The sequence below is a fragment of the Xiphias gladius genome, chromosome 19 (assembly GCF_016859285.1).
Source record: "Xiphias gladius isolate SHS-SW01 ecotype Sanya breed wild chromosome 19, ASM1685928v1, whole genome shotgun sequence".
NCBI lineage: Eukaryota > Metazoa > Chordata > Actinopteri > Istiophoriformes > Xiphiidae > Xiphias > Xiphias gladius.
Genome location: NC_053418.1, coordinates 14,928,545 through 14,953,389, shown reverse-complemented (window position 1 = coordinate 14,953,389; position 24,845 = coordinate 14,928,545). Strand labels below are relative to the sequence as shown.

Genomic DNA, 24,845 nt, shown 5'->3' with positions numbered 1-24,845 from the left:
TTTGTTTTGTTTTTTCTCAAATGGGAGAAGGGCTACAACCCTTTTGAAAACTTTTTGATTCACTGCTTAGACCTACAATACAGTCTTATGCAGCAGAATTATGAATTGACAGGGGAGAAATAGCTGGTATTGCACAAAGACATATGGAAAAAAAAAAAAGATCTGATAAGGTCAACCCTCATTATCATAGTCACTTAGGAGAAGTCCATCACCTTTACTAGAGCAGCTGATTGACAGACCCAGCTGTCTTTGCAGGATTAGACAGGAATATGAACTCTGGCTGGTTGACTAACTGAAGATAATGTCGCAAATACTCAATATCTCTCGAAATGTCACTAGTGCACACACAAACAAAAACACAGAGTTTGTTATGGGATTTTAAGAGTTCATAGAGCACACAAGCCTAGAGATGACAGCATGTGCATTGATCTTTATAGTAGGAATCTAAGACCTTAAATGCCTTCCTTGTTCTGAATCCAGACAAGGAAAACCTTTTCATTTATGGCTCCTTTTTCAAAAACATCTAATGCTAAATTCATGTTCCTGCCAAAGTGAATGTTATCGATGACCAACTATAGGCCAGGTCCCCTGGTACTGTTAAAATGTGTTTTTTTTCCTCCACCAGGAAGTGTATCCACTCAACAGAGCACTTGCTTGCAGACACACACACACACACACACACACACACACACACACACACACACACACACACACACACACACACACACACACACACACACACACACACACACACACAGGAGTGCTAGCCCGGACTCAATCAGAGACACATGGTTTTACAGGACTGGAATACCTCCGTAACAGACTGCTGTGAAGGTCCTCCACATAAAAATAATCTTTCAAAACTGACTGACAGTTGAGATGGTAAAGCTTTTTTTTAAAATAAAGTGAGGACATAATGTGAGATTAAAATCAACGAACAACAACTATGGCAGCTCATAGCCAGCTGATTCACAGGTATTGTCAACACCGGAACAAAGACTTTCCCGTTCTTTAAGCAGCTTATCTGAATTAAAAGAAGTCATGAACTGAACCATTAACAGACAGCAGTACCTCGCTGTTGTTACAAGAAATGTTTGCCATCAGAGAGGGAGCTGAGAGGGAACGGCGCGTTGCAAAGGTGGGTGGGTGAGGGACAGGTGAGGGCTCTGAAATCTTAGGTGTGCTTGTCCCTGAAGATTCTGAATCCTGGGCGCATGATATAGTTTCCTGGAGTACACTTGATGGAGTATCCAGAAGAGTGCTAGCTGGAGTGTCCTTGGGCACACTCGATGGAGAATCTTGTGGAGTGCAGGAGGAAGTATCAAGTTTGTATTCAAGTGCAGTGTCCTGGGGAGTGCAAGCTGGAGGATCACTGGATGAAGTTGGAGAATTAGTGGATGGAATTTTGGTTTCACAAGGAATTGACGGTGCTCTTTCCTTGCTAGGCAGTACATGGAGTGAGGGATCAGGTAGTCCCATTACCTGGCACAGGGCCTCCACATGCCTCACCAGCCTTTCTTGCTGAACCCTCAGCCTCAGGTTCTCCTCCTGCAGCCTGACAATGGCCTTGGCCAGAGGAGCCACCTGAGCTGCTGCCTCTTCCAGTCGGGCATCCACTCGCTTCCCAAAGGCCTGCAGGTCAGTATGGATCTCCCCAACTGCACACTGTAGTGTTAATTCAAATTTCCTCTCGCCAAACTGCTCCTCTTCATTCTCTGCTTCCTCCTGTGCAAGCAGATCACCGATCACCTCCTCCAGGCCAGACTCGGCACAAGCACTATCTGGGCTGCCCAAAGCCTCTGGAGGGGCCTGCGAGGCTGGGAGGAAGTCCAGGTTCACTCCAGGCATGGCCAGACCAGCTACACTCAGTGTTACACTGGTCAAAGTCCTTTCAGTTTAAACCCACTTAAGTGTCCCAAAAACCTGAGTTGGGGTGCAAGATCAGAGAAGGCTGTGGCGTTTGCCTCAGAGGTGATGGTAGAAGGTGTCTCCCTGTCCGTGTTTAAGATATCTTTCAAAGCAATGCATGGTCTTTATACCCCCAGCAAATCTCCCCTCTTCACCAGCCGACACCCTGACAGCGAATGAGCATGCAAGAAATCCTGTTTCCCAGGCAGCAGTAGCTCCACCCCCCTTTTTCCAGGTGCTGTGGACATGTCTATTTATCTCCTGCCCTGCCATTATTCCACTGAGTTAGTCAGTCCTGGGGCTTTCATGTAGGCCAGAGGGGGGGGGACAATTTAGAAAACTCACCCCTCCCTCTTTCAACTTTCCCTTTATTTTGAGCCCTTGTCCTTCACACCTCGACTGGCAGGCAATGAGGGGTTTAGATGTGGCTCTAGACCTTGGCTGAGTTGAAAGGGTTACACATTATTGTTTCATTCCTCTTAAAATTGCTTTCTGGTAAAATCCAACTGAGTCCTGACTAATCAGGTCAGTTGTGTTGCATGACTGTGGTTCAAGGCAGACCTCCAGAGGTAAGATCGGTCAACGAAGGACAACGTGTTTAGGGCCATGACAGAGCAGACTGGGTGACCAGTTAGGACAAGCCAAGGCCCAGTTCTCCCCATCTGTAGGCAAAGATGTTAGGGTGGACATTGTATTCCATCCAAGATTTTGTTGTAGGCTTAGTGACAAAGCAGCAGGGACCTAGCTGAATGCTTGAGAATGCTTCAACACTCCAAGAGTGTTGACAGAAGTCTGTGTGTGTGTATGTTGTTCAAATTGTAAGACGCTCAAGTACAACTTTTAAATGTCTACTAAGGATTTATTGGCATAATGCAGTCCATGCGGAAAAATCAAATGGCACTGTACATCTGTTTCTCTGAATGCTGTCTGATTAGAAGCATAAGGTTACAAATGACAAAATGTGATAAACCTGTAATTGGTGATGAGATGCCAATGCATTGAAAACATTCAACTGCTTTTAAAAAATTCAAGCAAAACAGAAGACTTCACTGTTCACTGCACCTTAAAAATGGTATTCTATGACTGTATAACCATTATTTTTATTTATCTATCTAAACACATACACACAGTGCACGAATCAACTACAATCTTAATAATCAGGACCGCCAGTCAGTGGAGAACGGTGTGACAAAGAGCAATAGTTGTCTCTCCTGTGATTTACAGGTAAGCAAAACCGTTCCCAGGAAGAATCTGGCCTCAAGGCAGAGTGGAGAGAAACGTGACTGGCAGCAGGGAAAGTGGGTCAAAGCCCAAGAAGGACATGGCTCGAGTCTTACCATGCATCAAAGCACTAAAGCACATCATCCACAGTAAGGAAAGGGATGTAGAAAGAAAGAGCATGACAAATAAAGACTAGAAAGTACACACACACTCGACACACACACACACACACACTCGACACACACACACACACACACACACACACACACACACACACACACACACACACACACACACACACTATTTCCTGCTTGCATGTAAGTCTGTACAGCTGATTATTATGCCGGATTCTGATGTAGCAATGTGAACTGGATGAAATTTTATCTCTTCTCACTCTTATATGCAACAGTGTCTGTGGCTATTGTGACCCATCTGCTGCTATTTATGAGCGCTACCAAAAATAACGTAGTGCAGCTTCCAACAAAGATAAAAAATAAACAATGGAGCTATTTCAGTCTAAAGAGACAATGAGGGAAAAAAACATACCTTATGGAGATCTAAATCTAAGATGGCAATAACATATCAGGAATAAAACACAGTGGTTTTGAAATCAGAGCAAGTTCATCCACACAGCAAAATAATCTCAGAGCTTTTCACCCCAGTTTGCTCTGTGGTCTGCAGACCAGGTTTAAAATCTGCGACACGTGAACTAGTTGGGTAGTTGTGTCATGGATCAGCAGTATGTTAACAATGGGGTCTTTATTCCTCTGTGTGTCAGTGAGACAATCTGTCACAGACTGTGGGCCTGTGCGTCCATGTTCACGCAGCAGCACTTCTCCAGCGTGCGTGAGGCTTGGCAGCAATCTCTGTGACTACAGGAAAGAGTCTGACTGTCCTTCATCACCCTGGTTATAAAGGCCGAGCGAAGTGGTCATGATGGACCAACAGCTTAGATGTTCAGGAGCAGCTGTGATCACTCGGAGCAGGAGGCATCAATAATCAGCTGCCAGTCTCACTTGTCTGAAATGAACTCTCATCACTGCACTGAAACACTACAAGCATCTTGACCTTGCCATTAACTTCCTCTTGGTCTTGCTTTTATAATAAATAAAAAAGGAGCACCTGTATTTATTTTACTGACATTTGTCCTTCGTTGTTTTGGAGTCTTTCCATTGTTTATTTAAACTAAAAAATTTCTTTCTGTTGAATCTCAGACTGTAATTTATAGGCAATCCACTGCAAGAACTAATGCTATCAGCATTAACATGTTTTATTGGAAGGTGAAAAAACATACAACTAAGGAAATAGGGGATGTTCTGAATTCTGAAGTTAGACCACCAAGCAGAAGCCTGGACCACCCAAACAGATAAGAGTCCCAGACAGGAACCACTGTGGTCAATAAACAACCATCAACAACACTGAAGTTACATTTACACCACATATTGCACACTCTTCATGCTATATTGAAAATACACACTAATATGAGTCCTGCCCTGACACATCACCTCCTCTCACACAACCTTGAACGTTGACTAAACCGGGGAAAGTAAGAGAGCAAGTGGTCTCAGGATCAATCTGAGAGTAACCAAGCTGCTGCCCCCCAATTGATGCTAACCAGCAGTGTCTGCTGCTGTTTTTACAATCTCAATAAGTCACTCAGGCTCTGTCTTTGTATGGTAAAACCTAGGCAAGTCTGGCAGCAGCAGGTGAAATATCAGCCTACCTGAGTGACAAAAAGAGAGACAGATGTTAAACGTACTTATTGTCGTAGCCTCGTGGTTTATCAATTAGGACATTCATGTTAATCCTATAGGATGATGATGCAGTTGTTCGGATAACAGTGTGTGCTACAGAGTCTAGTGGTGCAACATCAGAGTCATGCCTGGGGTTTTACTTTTTGCAGCCAGTATTAAAGCCTGTGGCCTAACCCTCATGCCCAACAGTTATGAATAACAACATAGGTAGCAGGATAGTAACAATTTACGGTACAACTAATGATTGGTGAGGGACACATGAAGCAGGCTCTAATCCATACTATGCTGGTGGGTTGCTGTTGTAATCAAAGAGGTCCTTGGGGGGAAAAGAAACTATTGTAAATGAAAAAAAGCTAGTTGCTAGATGCACATTCTTCAAATGAATATATTTTCTTACCATAATTTAAAATGTATCATTTAGTAATATCATACACATGTTAGCACTCACACAGAGACGTTACCTGCATGTCGTTATGGAAATGCTGCAACAGCACTCGGCTCAGTCAAATATCAACCTCATCTCCTGCAGAATATTTGTCCTATTCCTGCAAAATCCCTTTCCTATAAGAAAGAGTCTGATGCAGTATCTTAGACTGTACCTGACCCTGTGTTTGTGTGTCTCAACAAAGACCTAACTGATGGAGACAGTCTCACTCCAACACCTTAAATACTCCTTGCAGCCTCATGGAGCCTCCTCCCAGCCCTAATTAACCAGCTCCCTGATCCCATAACCAGATTACCGCTGCGCTCAACACAGGGGGTGGAATACACAGACATTAAAGAGTAAAAAGGACACCACTTCTCTCTCAATCCCCTACTCTCCATTCACAAGGACACTTCCTTTCATGGAGGAGCGAGTAGATTAAGGAATGAGGCAAATGGGAGTTTAGCTGTTCTGCTTAACCCTCAAAGGTCACGGGTGGGGGGGGTTGACAGCAGTCACTTTGGTCATCAAAAGACTGACCACTTTCAGCCAATCAGAGTGTGCAAAGAGTTGCATCTTCCAGTTTAAGAACTTGTGAAGAACTTGTGTCAACATGTATTTCAACAGTAATTGGTGTGGATAAGGACAGACAGGTGCGATTTAGGAAACATTTCCCAGATAAATATCAGTGGGCATGGCCTGCCGAGAGAAAACAAGTAATGCCCGGAGCACCTCCCTCCCTCTCCCTCTCTTCTTCACATACCCTACAAGGACAGATGTGACTGGCTACCCACTCTGTGTTTGATAAACATTGTTCTTCCCTCCTCTCCCTCCTTTTCTCACACTCTGTCTGCCTTTCATTGTCCTGACTCACTCACTTTTCAGGCCTTTATAGGTGATTGCTGTGACAGAGATGCTGCATAATAACCAGACGAATTGAACTGAATCACTAATCAGAAATTGAACTGTAGACGAAAACATAACTTTCGTTTTTAATCAGAAGGGGACAGGAAACAGATTTTTTTTTTTTTTTTTTAAGTATGTTTGACAAATTCTGTCTAGTTTCTGCGGAGCCTCAGTTTTGTGATCTTTGTGATCTCCCAAAAAATATTTCCTAAGCCAGACTGTACCTTGACGGAGGATCCTGAGGAGACGCCGGATGAGGAGATCTTGAATGGCATTGCTCTTAAATCGAGGGTCAACTCTGAAACAGACACAGAATACACAAAGATTTACCTAGATTTTAAACATAAAATATTTCTAATGAGACTTTAAATTGAGCTTGATTTAACCCACAGCTATGAGATGAAAAAGAGCAAACTCCAAAGGCCAAGAAAGATCCTGGCGCCTATATGCATGTGTACAGTTGAGATGTGTGCATGGCTTTGCACTGTGTTGGTGATAGCCATTAGTTAGTTACATAAGCTGCCATAGTGTCATAAACAACACGGACTCATGTCTAACGAGAGAGATTGAAAATGTAGATGACGCCACCTTAAACATAAACAGCCCTCCTCATTCGCCTCCAAGAGTACACACATGCATTTCCTTGTGACTTGTTGCCCCCCCCTCCACACACACACACACGCACACGCACACACACACACACACACACACACACACACACACACACACACACATACATAAAAGCTATATCATAAAATACAGGATTGATGCACACCAGCACAGGACAGAGTACATTTAAGAGTCTTGGTAGCTGCTTTTGAGAGAAACTGGAGACACAAATGTAGTCTGCTCTCGGTCAGTGGGAGACAGGGAGGTTCCCAAAAAAGGAGCCCAAAACCATTAAAGCAAATTGAGCTGAAAAGAAACCGTGTGACTCTTGTGAAGGAGCCCAGTGGGGCTGCCAGAATATGTCCTGGAGAGGGGTGGGGGTTGGAGTGGTTGAAAGAGGTGAGGAGATTGTAATCGCACAGGTCCAGCTTGAGTCTTAAATAAACTGTTTGGGTTAGAGGTCCCGGTTGCTGGGAAGAGCTGAAACTTAAGACGTATTGCATGGACAGACCGTAACAGCAGCTGTAGCTGTAGCTTTGCTTCTGAAATGGACTGAGATTCATGCCGTTCATGTTTTTGGTTTCATGCAATTAATGAGTCCCTGCTGGTACTGTTAAGAGTATGTACTTCACTGAGTATGTACATTACATGACATTACAAGAACATTATGTTTATGAGAGACTGGCCCACTGCTCAACGTGCATATTAAGATTTTAGAATATAGAAACTCATACCATCTATGGATGCCACTTAACACTTGCTGTGGTTCTCTAAATATTACATATTTTAGTAATTAAAAAGTTTGTTTGTTTTTTTTTGCTACATGCAGATTCACTAAAAATCAAATGCTATCAGCTCAATACAGATGATAAGGCTGTGCATTATTTTTCAAACTATTCAGGTGAGCAATAATGTTTTCATCTGCTAATCAGTAATATTTATATATAACTATCATCCATTATACTCACTTCTTAGAAAAAAGGGAAAATCGTCTCTAATTTTTTCCCATTCAATTATTTTCAAAGGGCGCCCTTGTAGCCTTGGGGTTAAGGTGCTGACGATGAACCACAACATCCCTGATTTGTGTACTGCAATAGAACCTTTGTTGCTTTTTGTCCTCCCTCATTTCCTGTCCTCTCTCTATTCTTTGCTCACTAATAAAAGGTATAAAATGCCCAAAATCCAAAAATGTTATATTCATCTCATTTTTTCATATAAACTACAGGTGTGTGAAAAGCCACTAGATGTACTGCATATCATTGAATTCTACATTCAATTTGGTTTAAGACCTGTTATATTTCAAGTAATGGTTTCCTTACTTTTGAGACAATACCTGTCAAGTACTAAAACTGAACATTGTACCCTAAAGTGTTAGCATGGAGCATCAGGGCAAGTAATCTACCAGGTACACATATATGCTTTTTCTGGCATCCATGTTTACCAGACAGAAAACACAGACAATGGAGAAGAATAACTTGAAGCAAAGGTCTTTTGCTGCATTCAAACCATGGACGTTGCTGTGATGTAACAGTGTCTTTAATCACAAGACCATGTTACCCATGACTGTGGTTTCTATTTTCTCATCTCTTAACAGGCAAACTGACCAGTGGAGTGAATTCTCAAAGTCTTTGTCTTAATTTAAGAGCATGCTCAAAGGGATAATGTAAGCTAGTGCTTATTCATTTAAAATAACAGCGAGTATCACACAAGATCTTCTGTGTAGGCTTATCCAATTGTACTGTTATACAGTAACGTTATTACTATTCAGCTTGGCTTGAGACAATAAGTTGTTGTTTCCTTTGTCCCAATATACTCTCTGCTGTTGACTACTGACCTCACACCCCACCACACTGCAACAACATTCCCACTATACAACAAAAACCCTTCAGTACAATCATGCCGTTTTGTATTCGGCCCCAACATCTATCCCCACTCATCCATGTGCTTTGCCTGGTCTCACAAAAACCCTTTTCATCATCCCACTTGGGACCGATTCATTGGTCCCGGTTGCCTCCCACAGCGATTGCTATTCCATCACGATCTAAGGGTTGATATTAACAAGGAATCTCATTTAGTGGCTAAATTAGGATTCATATCTCCTGAAACACAGTGGGCTGCAGCTTTGCATACTGCACCAGCTCCACAGAAAGCTTAAAGGGTCAATGTAATTACATTTTACCTAAAAAACCCAGTGCACTGAAAATAAGTTAAGATAAAACAAAAGAAATGGTTTTCAGTTGCGATTCCAACACAACGCAACCAAAAGCTGCAAAATATTGCACAATGTTAAACTGGTTATTTGAGCACTGATTGAGTTACAATATAAGCACTTCCTGTTGCTATAAGGTTGATGCTCCTACCTGCTCTCTGCCCTTGAGGATTAGGGGTGATGCATGGAGTCATGCTGGTGATGGGGACAATGTTGGCCCTAGGGGAGGATGTAGAGGAGATGGTGCGCCCATCCTTGATCTCAATGGTTAGGAAAGTCTTCATGTCTGGGTCTGCCTCTCCCTGGGTGACCTGCTGTCCAGCTGCTCTCCCTGGGGTCCTCTCTTCCTTTGAGTTACTGTAGGCGTGCACATCTTTTTCAGCTGGATGCCTCGTCCCACCCATGGAGTTCTCCGATTGGCTAGCTAAAGACGGAGGTTTATTAACCCCACCTCTTGGCTGAGGTGTGGCCTGACTCTGAGATGCAGCAGAGGTCTGAGACTTGGAGTCTCCAGATGTATTGAGGGATGCTGTTGTGTGTGTAAACAGCTCAGTAGCTCTGGAGAGATTTGTCTGGCCACTGCTGCCGGAGGTTGTCCCATTCCTCAGAGGAGCTTTCTTCAAAGTTGGGACATTTGGGCTCTGGCTGGGCTCTGTGAACTTGCGCATTCGATCACGTACAGAGTTGGTGCGGTTGAATTGTTCCAATATAGCATCTTTCTTCTCAGGTGCTGGAACGACATAATGCAGTAGGGAAGTTGAAATCACAGAAAAACACCCAGAAGAGCTCAGTACATCAGAGTCACGGAGCCTCGATCCCCTCTACCATCTCCTTATATTATCTCCTCCTCCACCTACAAATCCCACTCCTCTTTTCCTCCTCTCTCTAGGTTTTGTTCCACCCCCTTAATTGTGCCTGACTTATCCTCCCCCATTTCACTGTCTTTCAGTTCCTATTTTTTGGACTTTTCAGGACACGTTTCTTCCACTCATGGATACTTTTTCATCCTCTGATCCTTAATACTGTTAGATACTGTGTACAAAGCTCATGATTTGGCAAAGACCTTCGAATGGAAAAACACACTAGTGATTAGAGGAAAAGATATTCACTGAGGTCACCCTAATAAAGGAAAAAAAAGATGTGCTGCTCGGGAAGAAAACCACAGTTTATATACAGTGGAGAGCACTGTCTGGTAGACAGAAAGAAAATGGCGTATATTAAAACATGCTCTCTTCCCAGCCCTCTTTCCTGTGTGTGGCCCTACATGGTCACATGAATGGCTGTGATTGTCTCCATATACTGGTATGATACTGTCATACACACTTAACAGTTAATCAGTTATTTGGTCTATAAAATGTCCAAAAAAAAAAATTGTGAAAAATGATCATCATGATTTTTTAGAATATTAAAAACTGCTCGTTCTTTTAAATCAACACAACTGAACCCAAATATATTCAATTAACAATTATTTAAAGCATTGAGATTCAGTGAATCCTCATATCTCAGAAGCTGGAAATGATTAATGTTTGGTAGTTTTCCTTGCTAAATGTCTTAAAAGATTAAAAGACCAAAAAAGATAAAAAATGATGTTGATTAATCAGTTCAGGACTAATAGAGATGGACTAGTTTCTTACCAAAATGCTTTGCCTTGTCATGAGTGAGGGGGAGATCCCTGGTAACTGTTATCTAAAAAGGGAAAAAAAAAGAAACATGACAGAACAATTAGTTGAGGGAGTAGAGAAAATTAAGGGGTTAACATGCACTCTGCCTGGATTGACAACAACAGAGCTACTGTACTGAGCAGCTCCATGTTAAATAGGGCAGCAATGCACATTCATGAGGGGCAAGAGTCTGCATGGATGGCCGTGGTGACAACTACACACACACACAGACTTACACAATCCTAAATACAGAATCGACTGGCGGTGTTTTCATTATGTAACATTTGTATATGGAGTGAAGCAGTGGGCCTCTGTTCTTTTTTTGGCAGCTTGGGCCAAGATGGGCCCCAGAGTGTTTACATTACTGTCAGGAGACTGATCATCAGCGTATATTGCAGGGAACAATAAAAGATGTCTGGGGCCAGCCTTGGGTAAACATATTTAGAGGAGCGACAGGATGGCATCATGGTGACCTGAGCCTCCAAGACGGGAAATGTTGCTTAACAGTTAACAGTCGGTGCAGAAACAGCAGAGAGACAGAACCTCTAGCCTATAACAATGTCTATCCTTCTCTGGCAGCAGGTGAGGCTCACATGCCCCTGAGGTGAAGCAGAGACACTCAGGTGCACAGTTTGTTTGTGTAGCCAAGTAACAAAAGTTAAACATTTCCAAACAGGAGCTCAGCACGGTGTGTTTATGTGACCTGGGTGTCACTGAAGAATGGAGTGATGGGTTTTCTTGTCAGGGAAAATGTAATGGAAAGAAACAAAGCAAGAGCTTGGACTGTTTCTGCACGTGACTGTGACTATGTAGCTCAACACCCCACTCTAGTGGTGTAGTCATGATAAATGCTGCGTATCGTTGCTGCAATTCAGCTGGGTCAAATTGTTCTGAGATACAGACGGGTGAACAAATTAAAAGAAAAAGTAACATGAAGTGTCTTAGTAAGCCTCCACAACAGCCACAATGCCCCTTAGTATAGACTCTACGAGTATCTGTGACTCTGCTGAAGGGACAAAAACCATTCTTCCAATAGATATTCCCTTATTTGGTATCTTGACAATGGCGGTCGACAGACCTGTGTAACAGATTTGTCCAGAATCTGAAATCACATTTAGTCCTCTTTTCATAGTCAAAATAAGGTCAGCATTTTTAAAAAGATTTTGTAAATATTTTTTTGTTATTAACATGAAGAAAAAAGGTCTTTGGGAAAATATCAGAAATGCTCCTTATGGAGGGGAGTGTTGGTGTTTGGCTGACAGCAGCTGGGAACAAGAGACAAAGTAAACAAACTTGCACTGAAGCTACATGTCATGGGCTGACAGCATGTTGTTAGTGATACTGAGGAGTGAGGACAACACCAGCATCTTACTGGGCCGATGTGACCTTTGCAGGTATGTTTAACTTGCTGCTTAATGTGCTGCAGCTGAGGGGCTAATTGCCTGCACACTGATGTTCGCAGTGCACTTGTTCCTGGCAAATGACGTTCAATGGGCTGCTTATGACTGAATGCTGACTTTATAGATTTATGCTAGATTTCCATTTTCAGTAATCCCTCGTGCCCTGTATGGAAGCTGCATTTTTTATGCCCCTCCACTCTTTTATTCAGGTTTTTCCTTTAATTTGTCACCTGTCTGTATGTTCCTGACTCAAAGACAACAGGTATTCATCTGATACAAGGACTGTATACTCTACCTTTTGTTTTTGGAAGTCATTTTTTCCCTTGGTGCTGCCACTGAGCAGGCCATTTGCAGGATCGCTCCGAGATAAAATGGCCCCATCAGGCTGCTCCTTGTCAACGATGCTATCCTGGTTGGACTGAGCCTGGAGGCTGGCTGGACCTTGGCTTCTGCTCTCGGTGTCTGAATCTGTGCTGCAAGTTGAACCACTTGTGGCTATCTCCAACTCCTCCCCTGGACCCCTCTCCTCAGATGACATACTCACGCTCTGGTCAGATGTCCCTGAGTCAGTCCTTTTCCTTGACAAAGGACCAACACTGTCTGAAGCCACAGAGCCCAAATGGGGGCTGACCCCAGAGTCGGAAACATCTGAGCCCAGTCTCTGTCTGACGGAGGACTGGGAGCTGACGCTTCGCTCTGATGCCCCAGAGTCTAGCCGACCACGCTGGGAGGAACTCTGGCTCCTCTCTGAGGCTCCAGAGTCTAGCCGGGATCTGTAGGCTGAGCCCAGACTCTTATCTGAGGACACAGAATCCAGATTGGACCTGGAAAGCACCGATGTCACACTGCGGTCTGAAGCTGAGGAGTCCGACCTTTGACGGTGAGACAGGACTAGGTCAGGCTCTGGAGTCACAGCCTCTCTCTGAGGCTGGATCAGCAGAGGTCCAGAGCCATCATCCTTCACCAGGTGATCGAGAACCAACACCATGCCTGAGTTGGAGCCTGCAAGAGAAAACATAAATGAAAGATGAGCAATAAATGCCTTTCTATATATTGTGGATTTTCTGTTTTTGTAAAAACTGATTTTTATGTCTGTTTTTCCTCTTATGTCAGTAGTAAACTAAAATGAAGAGGTTGTATACTGTATCTGAGCAAACAGGAGGTATGTAAGTTAAAGACTGAAATGATAGAAATGAAATACTTCCACGGCAATGAGACCCCATGAGAGGCCTGGCTAGAAAATAATCACTTGGGATCACAGAGGAGGCACGTGGAGACATGAGGGGATGTAGGCATTTCCTCCAGACTCGCCTCAGTTCCTGAGCAAGATTTGTGAAATTGTGTTGGTGGATGTGCGTAAAGGAGACGGAAGGGTCACGAGTGGAGAATGGGAGCATGTGGCACAACCGTAGGTGGTAAGTACATTCGAAGAGGAAGTGGGGGTGAAATAGAGACTAGGACAAGTACTTCCCCTCCCCTCTGTCCAGGCTCCTTCACTGCTTTTTCTCTCTTCAGGAAACCACACTCCAAACAACAGAGCGCTGCCCACATCCTCCCCCTGTGATAGTCTCTACCTCCAACACCCGACAGTACTTCTAGTGACGATAACAGATAACGAAAACAGAGAAAAACCAAAAGTGTATCCAATTCCCACATCACGTGCAGACACCAAGGCATGACCTGTGTTTGCACCAACTCTGCAACCAAATGGGGTCTGCCAAGTATGCATGGCTGTCATTTACAAACCAAATCAAAGACGGACTCCAGTCCGACCGGCAGCACAGCAACACAGCACACAGCAATCTCCTTCAACTTTGAACTAGACAGGATTAAGGCTGGACATTTCACAGCTTCATTTAAAACAGCTGATGTTTTTTTTACTCCTTATTGCATAACAACTCCCCAAAAAAGATGCTACCTTAAATGTGAACAATCAATTTATAAATGGCAGCAAGTTGTTGATTAAACAGACCAGATGATTATGTAATTTTGTCTTAGTAGAAAATGTGATTATGACACACAATTGGGACAATAAATGGCTACCACATGTGACAGTATGAATGGTCTACTAGACAGCAGTGTCTACATCTAATGATGCACTCAACCCAAACTCAATTACTGGACAACTGTGCTCCTTCCACAAACTCTCATGTTATTGTTCATATTTTTGTCATTTAGAAACCGTCATGTCCATTGTGTAGCGATTTCTGGGAAAATCCCCACTGCTACTGGATAATGAGAGGCTTGCGCTTTGCTTCAAAATAGCTACAAAAGCTGCACTTGCGCACTCCGCTGCCAGTCAATATATATAGCGTACAAACAAAGGACAACCAAGGCTTTCTTTATGCTTCTTTTACACTCAAGCAATGACCCAAGGAAAGGTCATGTTTCTCCTGACTGTGAATGGGTCAACACAAGTTCTTCCACTTTGCTGTGAGTGCTGATGACCAGTTTTTAACATGCGTTAAACATAACAGGAAGAACACATTTTTCTATTGTAAATTTACTGGTTCTATAAATAACTGAGACCAAGTGACGTTCACTCCTCTTATACCAGTTGTTACAGTAGCTTTTCATAATGTTACCACATAAAGAAAATCTATGCACTATGCTGTTAACGAGACTAAGAGTCTACAGCCATGCTAGCGTCTCTGGGAAGCTGTACTTGGGCTGTACAAAGTGGTGCTTTGAGCTAATGTCAGCGCACTAACACGTTCACAGTGACAATGCCCTTAAATTTTCAAAGTAAACTAAAGTGTTTGAGCTGATGATCTTGCTGGATGTAAAAGTAAAGGAATCACCAAAGTTACTGTAATTCATCCTGAGGGGAACATGAGATATAGTTGTTGTGGTTGTTGAGATAGTTCAGTCTTTATTTTTGACATTAATTGAGAGTGGTTGATCAATTTGTTTTTAGAATTTACATTGGGATTATAAAAGGGTCTCATTCACTTCTTTGGTTTCGCAGTGACTTGAATGGTGCTGCATTTGCAGACCTTGATCTTTTGTGAATGATAATAACTTGATATATATGCATGAGTAGAGGCCTGCTATTAATGGTAATACAAGAGATGCTCTTGTTTTCAGTCCTCCATGTCATTCACAAAGTTCTGTGTGAAATTGGAATTAGTATTGTGCTCCAACTTGAGCGAGTTTCACTCTTTTGGGAATTTGAGGCACACGGCACATTCCACTGAGAGTCTCTGCAAACATTTCATTTCCTAAATCACAGCCTTACCAGTTACAGTTTGCACTAGAATGCAGTATGGCTGGACACATGGTCATTGAGGTAAAGAATGTAAATATAAGCTCTTTTGTCAGAGAGGTAGAGGTATGTATTTGTGCTGCGTTCAAAGACCAAAATCAGCAAGCCACTGATAAACCAAGATAATCTTTCATTTTCTGCAACTTTCACTCTGCTGAAAACACAAGAACCACAGGCCCACCCTGGCTACACTGTCCTGTCCCAACCTCAAACATCCCGTGTCTTTTCCCATGTCTTTTCTATGGTGGTCTTTTTTTGTTCACCCTAACTTCACCCTGGTTTAAATTGTAAGGCAGGGATAACTCAGGAACTCTGGGGAGTTTCTCCGCCACGTCAAGCGAGCCTCAGTTCTGTTCTGGTATCAGCTTTATTTAGCCAAGGTGTGGCTGTTGGGTTTCCCTCCGTTGCTTCCCGTAACCCCACCACCAACCCCCAGGTCTATGAGAAAAAACACTGGGAGCCAGGTTTGGGTCAACCAGGCCTGAGCTTAAATAAAAGATGAAAAACACTTTCATCTTCAGCCAAGGATGATCAAAGTTAAATCTGATGTCGTATACGAAGGGGATTTTTCCAATTAATTCTTTTTCCCGAGGTGTTTAAATTGGACAAGCTATACGTAGGTTTGTAAAAAATTTTATCACTCATCAACAATGCACGTTTGTCATTTTACAAGCTATGCCTGCAAAGATTCAAGGATTCAAGTGAACGAAGCACATTCATTCCATCCTGAAGGCTTGCATTCATACTACTTTATTAATGGTTGGGCTAACAGAGCAGTTTATGAAACTGCTTCATACTTAAAAAACCAAATTCATTAAGCCTATGGCTGTGAGTGACTCCAAAAGGTTAATAGAGTTAGATGAAGGAGCTTAAAGAGCCTGAACTAATATGACCTCCTGACCGCCACCTCAGGAGAATGGCTCCTATGGCGGACTATTTTAACAGGCAGTGAAGAGGAAATTGCATCAAGACGTATGTAAGCAGTCACAGGTACACACAACAGAGGTCATCAGTGTTAGCTTCAAGTTTTTAGTGCTTACCCAGACTTAATCTTTAGGTGAATGTGTACAGTATTTAAATACAAGCCTTTGTATTTCAACGATCCCTAAAGAGTGGCATGTCCAAACATGATCTAAATGTGAGGGCAATTATGTATATCCTGTAGACAATATGTATTAATGCAGATGGTCCAAAGATGTCCTCTAATTTCAAGAGTAGTCCGGTGCAGTTTGGTGCTGAATGAGTGTTCCTCACCTATTGTCTGCAGCTCTCTGCTTTGTTGTGTCTGCTGGCCGTGTAGCTCCCGGATCTGAGATCTGATATGCTCACGTTCACTGTGACTCTCCCGCTCTGTCTCCTGTGAAAAAAAAAAAAAAGAAAAAAAGAAAAAAGAATAAGAATCACACATGCTCAGTGCAAATTAAAGTGCACTTCATGCTCTTTAATTTCTCAGGTCACAATGTCTTCAGCTATTTCTTGGGACAGCAGCCAGCCACTGCCAGACTGCCAGCCCCTTGCTCTGATAAAAACTGGAGTAAAACATCAGTTCTACGATCCTCTGTTTGAGGTCAGCTAGGGATCACAACAGCCTTTGGTTGGAGGTCAAGGTCAGATGCTCCAGCAACGATGAGCAACATGCTTGGCCAGCTGGAAAAGTAAAGATCTGTTTTATTTTCCATTTCATATGTTTTAGAGAGATGCCCCGATAGCGAAAAGTGCCGCCATATACATTAAACGCCTGGTTCAATACTGTGTTACGCTTTACTGCCTGACTTGACTTGGGTAGCTCCTACTCTTTCAAGATTACCTGCAGTCTAACGCAGTACAAAATGCAGCTTTTCTGCAACACCCTGGTGCTGTCCTGCACTGACAGAGTAAAGTCGCAGCAGGAGGGGGATCTCGAATGAGAGGCAGCCGTATTTTGGCATGTGGAGAGGAAACAGGAGAGATGTGGAGAGGAGGACAGAGAGGGAAAGATAAAGATGCCGGCACTACTGTTGGCCCTCCTGTGCCTGACCTTGAGCTACTCCACAGGAGAATCAGCTGCACAAATAAGGCTCCTCCGAGCATGTGCGCAAACACTCTTTAAATCACTCCCCAACATATTCTTAATCCACAACCCTCCGAGGATTTGCAAATTTTTTCTATTAAAGGGCAAAACGCTCTTGTGCTGAGCTTCAGGTGGTATGCATCATTCTGTAACCATATCACAGAATATAATCTCCTTGAAGGTGTTTTACAAGAGGTGTTTGGTGAATCTTGAAAAAACATAGAGGACATGACCTTACATACTGAGAATATAATACTTAGACTCAGATTTACAGCCTACCATTACTTCAAAAAGCTTCTGAAAACATATTCACACACATTCAAGCAAGCAAAGAAAGCACACACACCCAACCACACAATCACAGGCCGAAATCAGTTTTCCATGTGTAAGCAATGTTATCGTAGCGAGGAGACTGGCATAGTTGTCAGCCGCAGTGTGAAGATCTTATAAATTACACCTTTGTGTTTTAAAGGCTTTTAATCAATGCAGGGTGTGATCAGAGCCGACAGAGAGGGACCACGAGTTAATGCGGTGACCAAATACAAAGCCTGTTCGAATTTAAACACAAGTGAGAGGCAGAGGTGAGAAAGGAGTCGCGGCTTTCTGCTCTGTCGACTGTGACCTTCCCCACCTTGAGCAGATTACAGGGCAGAGCGGCTCAATCACTGAGGAGAAAAAATGTAATCAGACACTGTTGCAAGAAACGGCAGCACCAGAAGGAAAGGTGAATCTGGAGTGGGACTGCTCGGGTTATAAACAAAGACAGATGATTAAACCTGTGTCTGTGAAAGAAAAAAAAGACTTTCCTCAAAAGGAAGCAAGAGAATTTAGATACTAAATGTGTCATCATAGTGATGTAAATCTACATGGAAGGTGCTCCAATGTCACTTTTTCCAGCTTCCACTTTTTCTTAATTCAGAGCAAAAAAACAAAAGTGGCATAAAAAAGTCTTTGCAGCTTTTCAAGATAAGGGTAAATGTTGCTGATACAGTTTGGGACACCGCAGTGGAAAGCAGAAATTTCATGGAATGTTCCTTTAACGAGTTATTACAGTGTCTGATGAGGACACAAACGGTCCTCTGCAACAACACAAAAGTCTGAAGGCACTACAGCGTAATAATGCGAGAGGTCACAAACAAAGGACAATCTCCTTCCGAGTGGAGTCACTCAATCAAAGAGTCACGGGGAGATAATTGTGTTTGAGCCATAAACACAATTAGAGAGAGCGAGTGTTTCCTCGCCCGTCACTCCTCTCCCTCTCCTGCTTCTACCAGGAGTCAGACAGACAGCCATCATTTCACAGCTCCCACTAAACCACAGGGAACATTTTTCTCACAGACAGTGAGGCAGAGGGAAAAAAGGGAAGATAAAGTGGAACTGGAGACGCAGACCAGGGCTTGGTACCTGCTGCCAGCCACCATGCTTTCATTAGCGGCTTTCCTCTGGCACCAACATTGAGAACCTAACAGAGTGGAACCAGCACCAACACCGTCCCACTCCAACACTCACCCGAACCACTTGTCCCATCTGGCCTCAGGAGCTTGTTTGTGTTGGACTATAATTGCAAAATCTCACACAAAAACAACTATGCTCTCTCGTGACCACAGCAAGGCGTGGGCCATCTGGACTCCTCTGAACCCTCAACTCCACAAAAAAAAAACAAAAAAAAAACAAAACAAAACAATGAGGCTGAGGTTGAGCAGGCGCTGAGGCACACACCTCCTTCACCAACCGTTTCAGACAGCTGAGATCGGCTACGGATTAACACACCAATTTCAATGCTCCAGTTTTCCATGACAATTAAATCCACCACTCCAGTGGTCTCCCATGCCTCCAAGTGGAAGAAGGAGAGTAGAAACCTGGTGGCTCATTTTCCATTACTGCAGCCTGAGGAACCACATGCTCGGCTTACCTCCAATAACGGAAATACAGTAGCTGGAATGAAGTAGCAATCATCCTGGTGTCACACACTCTCAATCTGGAGTGAAGAAACCCACAGAAGAAGTCAGCCCTGAGTCTCATTCCCATTTTTACTTACTGCAAATCATCAAATGCCACTCTAAGGCTTACTTACTGCTTTTTTTTTTCCAAAATGGATCCACTGTACTTTTTTTCCCCTTCCAGCACAAAAGTCATCTCCAAAGTCTGATAAACCCTCTCTATTGCAGCGGCTAGACCCGGTTTTAGACAGTTAAGCTACTCTTTCCTCAGGTCTCTTCTTGCAACATGTTTATGATGAGATCAGAGAACAAACAAAACTCTGTCTGGAGCTGCAACACCCGCCCACCCAACAGACTACCTGTGCTCTCTCAACACACCTAGATGGCATGCAAACCTGTTCCCTACTAATTAGGTTTAAAATACAAACATCATATATTCAAGCTTTATCTTAACCTTTTTTTTTTTACATTCTTTCATTGCATTATTTTCTGTATAGGTCCAATGAACCAACTTCATCTCATTCATCATCAAGGTGTCATCTATATCCTAAAATATAGCCTGTCCGCTAAAATGAACAAAAATTTGAAATAACTCAGCAAACAAACCATTATGCACACAAACCTGAAAGGTAAACAGAGAGGCAGGCACGTCCCATTCTTCAATCAGACAGAAAAAAACACAGACAGATGTGGAAAGATGTCTCTCAGTGGAAAAAAGATGAAGACAGTCAGAGAGGAGCGTTGGTCTGTGACACGCAACACCAGGAAAATCAGTGACATTTACCTTCTCCTCTCCGGACTCTCTCTTTCTCTCTCTCTCTCTCTCTCTCTCAGCAGTAACCCTCTTGGAGTCAGGACGTCCGCTATTCTGCAGCTCTACTCCCTCAGCCACATCATACATACTCACACACACAAACATGTACACCACCACCAACACCACACACACACACACACAAATACACACATAATACCAACAAGCCACTCCCTTAACTTCCCCTCCCTCCCATTCTGTCTCCACAGGGATCTGACCCCTACCACACGCACGCACGCACACACACACACACACACACACACACACACACACACACACACACACACACACACACTCTTTCCTAACATGTTAAAGAGTTGCCTGGTTGACACATTAACTTCTGACACAGTCTGTCATTGTTTTGACCTCTTTTTTTTTTCATTTCTACAGCAGCTGTTTTACTGGAGACAAGGAGATATTCAACTGTAAATTATTTAAGTTATTACATATTTTGCAAAGTTTTATCCATAATAATGAATAAAGATCCCATTTTCCTACTGGTATTTTTTTTTTTTTGCTACATACATGTAATTAAAGTTTTTTATAAGCTGTTATGGTATGGTTTCTTCCAAATGAGCAAAAGGAAACTTTTACTGTACCTCAGCTATTCTTGCATGTAAACCATGACCATAAAAACAGTCATTAACTTCTAATGGGAGCTGGATTCTGGTAAAATTACAGATGAACAGCTACATTAGACCACTAATTAAACACACATACACTCAATATATTTTCGCTTTTAAGTTATTGTCACACAAGTTCTTGAGCTTGTGTTTGTTTCAAGCTGCTGCCAGTGTACACATATTGCATGTTTTCTATGTGTATGTGTGTGTTTGGCTGCTGTCGACGCCTATCTAGGACCTCCATCTGCCATGGAACAATTGCACTCAGCTCAAAGAGATCCGCTGCTGTGATGTGAGTGGAAGGAGCCCTGCTGCTGCTGCTGGTTGATGTTGTTTTTGGCCACGTCCCCGTTCCAGCACAGACTAGACTGCTGAGGCACAGCTGGTGGGCTGCCTCTCTGTCTGCCCCCCACCCCAAATGATTCACATCTTGAACTCCCATCATCCATCACACCACCTGTGGCTCACAGACCCGGCACCATGCCACTCAGCTGTCTTACAGGAAGTGAGGTAAAAAGGCTTGAATGCTGGTGCATCCTGTGACGCCAACATCCTATAATCGTTTCCTATCTGAGGAGAATACACACACACACACACACACACACACACACACACACACACACACACACACACACACACACACACACACACACACACACACACACACACACACACACACACACAGAGGATTGCACACAAGCAAAGCACAGGCTGCAACAGACAATGTGATGCAAACGTTCATTTCTCCCTCTTTACATCACTGTGGCGGAAAAAATGGGTGCTTCACGCATGAGCCACTAGAACATGAGCAACTGATAATGTGACTGATTGTATTTTCCTTCAAAGTGTAGATACAGTATTGTACGTGATTCTTCACTTTCATCACTCAAAGGGCTCAGTTACAACAGTGGTGACTGCATACTGTAAGAATTAGCTTTGTTTTTCCTCCATAGAGATCTCATCCACTGGAAACAGAAACAAAAACAGTGATCAAACACAGCAGATAAGAACCTGGCACGTTCTTGCAAACAGTTAAGCCTCACGTCTTCACATCATGTTTCCTGCAGCAGCCATATAATTCAATCTGTTACACTGAAAAAGACAAAAGTTTAGTCCAACCCTGAAAACACAGTCCTGTTCTCCTCCGCCAGAGGGCCAGTCAGCTCACCAGGACGTCTGAGAGGAAGCTGAAGTCCGGAGTTTTAAAGAGTGGCTCAGAGAGATGTGATGTCGTACATCAAAGTGCAATTAAACTATTTAATCAGATGCTAAATACTTGAATCTCTTGTCTCTCTCATACACACTCACTCTAAATGCTAAATTTTAGAGTGTGGATATGGCAAAATGTAAAAGCCTGTGCAAATGACAATGGCTGGGAGACTGTGCCTGTCAAAAACAATTTACTGCCTTCACTAAACACCAGGCTCAAAGTATATTTTATCTCTCTCCACATACATGGTCAAACCTGAATGAGGATGTTAAAAAAAACAAAACACAGTCCTTGCTCCGTGACAGCATAGGCATGTGTTTTGTGTGTGCACATGTGGTGCAGCCACATTCATGACACAGTGTGTGACTCAAGTCACAATGCCTTGTTGTTGTTTGCTGCATTCTTCATTGTGGTAGCAAAGAAACCTCAGTGGTGACTGTTGCCATGCAAACAAACTCAGCACCCATAAATTGGTCTGTGCTCAGTCCATTCTTGCAAATGGAAGCTGACAGGAGTGCATATTAGATTTGAGACAGTTTACCCATCAGTTGTAATGGAGACGTGGGGACTGTATCAGCTTCCCGCTGCGACATTTAATCATTTTCTCCTACCATAAATTACAATGATGACTCTTTTAACTCTGCTGTACTCACTCCAGTTCCCATGCTGCTCTGGGGCTCCACACTCTCAGGATCCAGGCAGCGACCAGGAGCTTTAACCCTCTCCACAGTCCCTAAAAACATGCACGCACACACACACACACACACACACACACACACAGTAGCAGTGTTTAGACAATAATTACAATAAAATAGTTGACAAAAATACACACCTATCTCAACTGCCAGATTTCTATAATCATCATGGTCTTTGTGAAATGACAAGACCATCTTAGGTGTCCTCATATGGCCCTTCAAGAGGTTGGGCAGGGTGGAAGTTGATCACAGTGTGTGTGAGTCTGTATCCTCCACCCTGCCCGTATATCATAGTGTTTCAGAGTGACAGGGGCCTCACACAGACCAGACAGCGCTAAGGAATGAAAAGAATCCACTATCTGATGCAGTATCATAGGTTGATCTACCATAGAAACAATGGCAACCACAGACAGCCTGCTATCTGTCCCACATGAAATATACATACGCAATCATTAACAATGTGTATTTATCCACCAAGTCTCTTAAAAAATAATAAAAATGAAATTAAACTGGCAGTTGAGGAGTTGTGGCATTAATTACAGCGCCCTCATCAGGCCAATCAGTGCCTTCCTTTTTAACTGTCAGAGCTTGGTGCCAAAACATATCAAATCCACTGGTTCAATCAAGATTGGAGCAGTGGTGTGTAGAATATCACATCATATTGAAAATATTGAGTTAAAAATGTTTAATTTCAGTTTATGGTGACAAATTAATGCCCTTTGCAAGGACTGATACATTTGTTGCAAGTTTTCTGTCAACCAGAACCTAATTATGGCCTTTCAAATTCTGCCATTTTGTACCCTAACTTTATTTTTACAGCACCATCTTCAGGCTATTCAGTTGAAGTGTTTAAGCTGCCAGAATACAGTAACAAAACGCATCATCCATCCACCCGAGTTAATACATTTACATCTAATCGGTGGAAAGATGCATCTTTCTAAGTTTCATCTTAACCAGAAAAGTGGTATCACATTTAACAGACATACAGACGCAGGTGGACTCCATTCTATCAAACGGCTAGACTCACCTTGCTGCTGTTCATCTCGGATTTGTCGGATGGCTGCTCTGATCATCTTCCTCTCCTCGTACTCGCTGGCGGCACGGAGCTTCAAGCAAAGACACACAAAATCTCAGTGCACACACAAGCATGCAGTGTCACCATAATTCACGTTTTTCGTCCATCAGTACTCACCATTTTGGTGAGCTCATCAATGTCCTGGATTGATTGCAGTTTTCGTGACAGGACGTCTAAGTTGTCGCCGGATTCTGACCTGAGAAAACAGAGACAGTGAAGGGGTTATAATGGTGTTCATTGTGAGTGACCGTCAACTTATGCTCATGCAGAAAGTGACAAGTTGAAAACCACAGTTTCTTAAAATATCAGAATGCAAATTGTTGGCTACACTGACTCCGACCTGAGGCCCCTCTGTGCTTGTGAAAGGCAGCAGAAGAAAATTCCAAGATAACATATTCTTGGCTGGGAGATAAACCATCAGAGGAAACACTCCCAAATTGAGCATGGAAAACTCGATACTGTGGCATAACAGATCCGACAGCAGTGACAAACAGTGCCTGAAAAAGGCTACTCTCACTCTCCATTTTTTCAGTCTCCTATTTTTCCATTTCACCGCCTGCTTTTAAGTTGGTTTCTATTACTCATACGCTCCTCCAGTTCCCTCATTATCCTTGCTTTCTTCCATTCGCTGGTATAAAAGGATGTGTGGTATGCTGGAGTGGAATATTTCACATTCCTCCACGGGATAGGGGAAGCACGGTATAATGCAACATTCAGATGGGTTTTGTGTGTGTGTGTGTTTCTTGACATGTGCGCATGTGCATGCATTTGCTACAGCAAGAATGCCTTCTCTAGCGGCTCCACTGAAGCACCTCTTTTGTTATTGTAACCCAAGTCATCAAAGAGCGGCAGCGAGTGGAAATGATTATGCCCGGCCACTGGTCTTAATAGGTTTCAGTGACAGAGAAAGAGAATGACAGCAGAGGGTCAGGTATCCTCTTCACATCCACTAGTGTTCAGTCTTTACTGTGCTCCAGACCGGATGCTGGGATTTTGCCGTAGCGTTGAACCAGTTCCAGTCTTAAATTAACACCTGTAAAAGGACTCAGGCCATCCTGCACAGAGAAGAAACTGAAGACCATCA

General features: G+C 43.1%; 1 protein-coding gene across 6 annotated transcripts in view; it reads right to left on the bottom strand.

The window, feature by feature from the left end:
- The window catches only part of smtnb (smoothelin b), a 50,624-nt gene that overhangs the window by 9,332 nt on the left and 16,447 nt on the right, over positions 1–24,845 (bottom strand). For all 6 annotated transcript variants that reach the window (XM_040155254.1, XM_040155258.1, XM_040155256.1 and 3 more), the window contains exons 3-10: positions 23,879–23,957; positions 23,714–23,792; positions 22,645–22,724; positions 16,612–16,714; positions 12,388–13,094; positions 10,666–10,717; positions 9,183–9,761; positions 6,438–6,511 (exon numbers count right to left, since the gene is read on the bottom strand). In XM_040155254.1, coding sequence (XP_040011188.1) covers positions 6,438–6,511; positions 9,183–9,761; positions 10,666–10,717; positions 12,388–13,094; positions 16,612–16,714; positions 22,645–22,724; positions 23,714–23,792; positions 23,879–23,957 — 1,753 coding nt within the window. The remainder of the gene's footprint in view (positions 1–6,437; positions 6,512–9,182; positions 9,762–10,665; positions 10,718–12,387; positions 13,095–16,611; positions 16,715–22,644; positions 22,725–23,713; positions 23,793–23,878; positions 23,958–24,845) is intronic.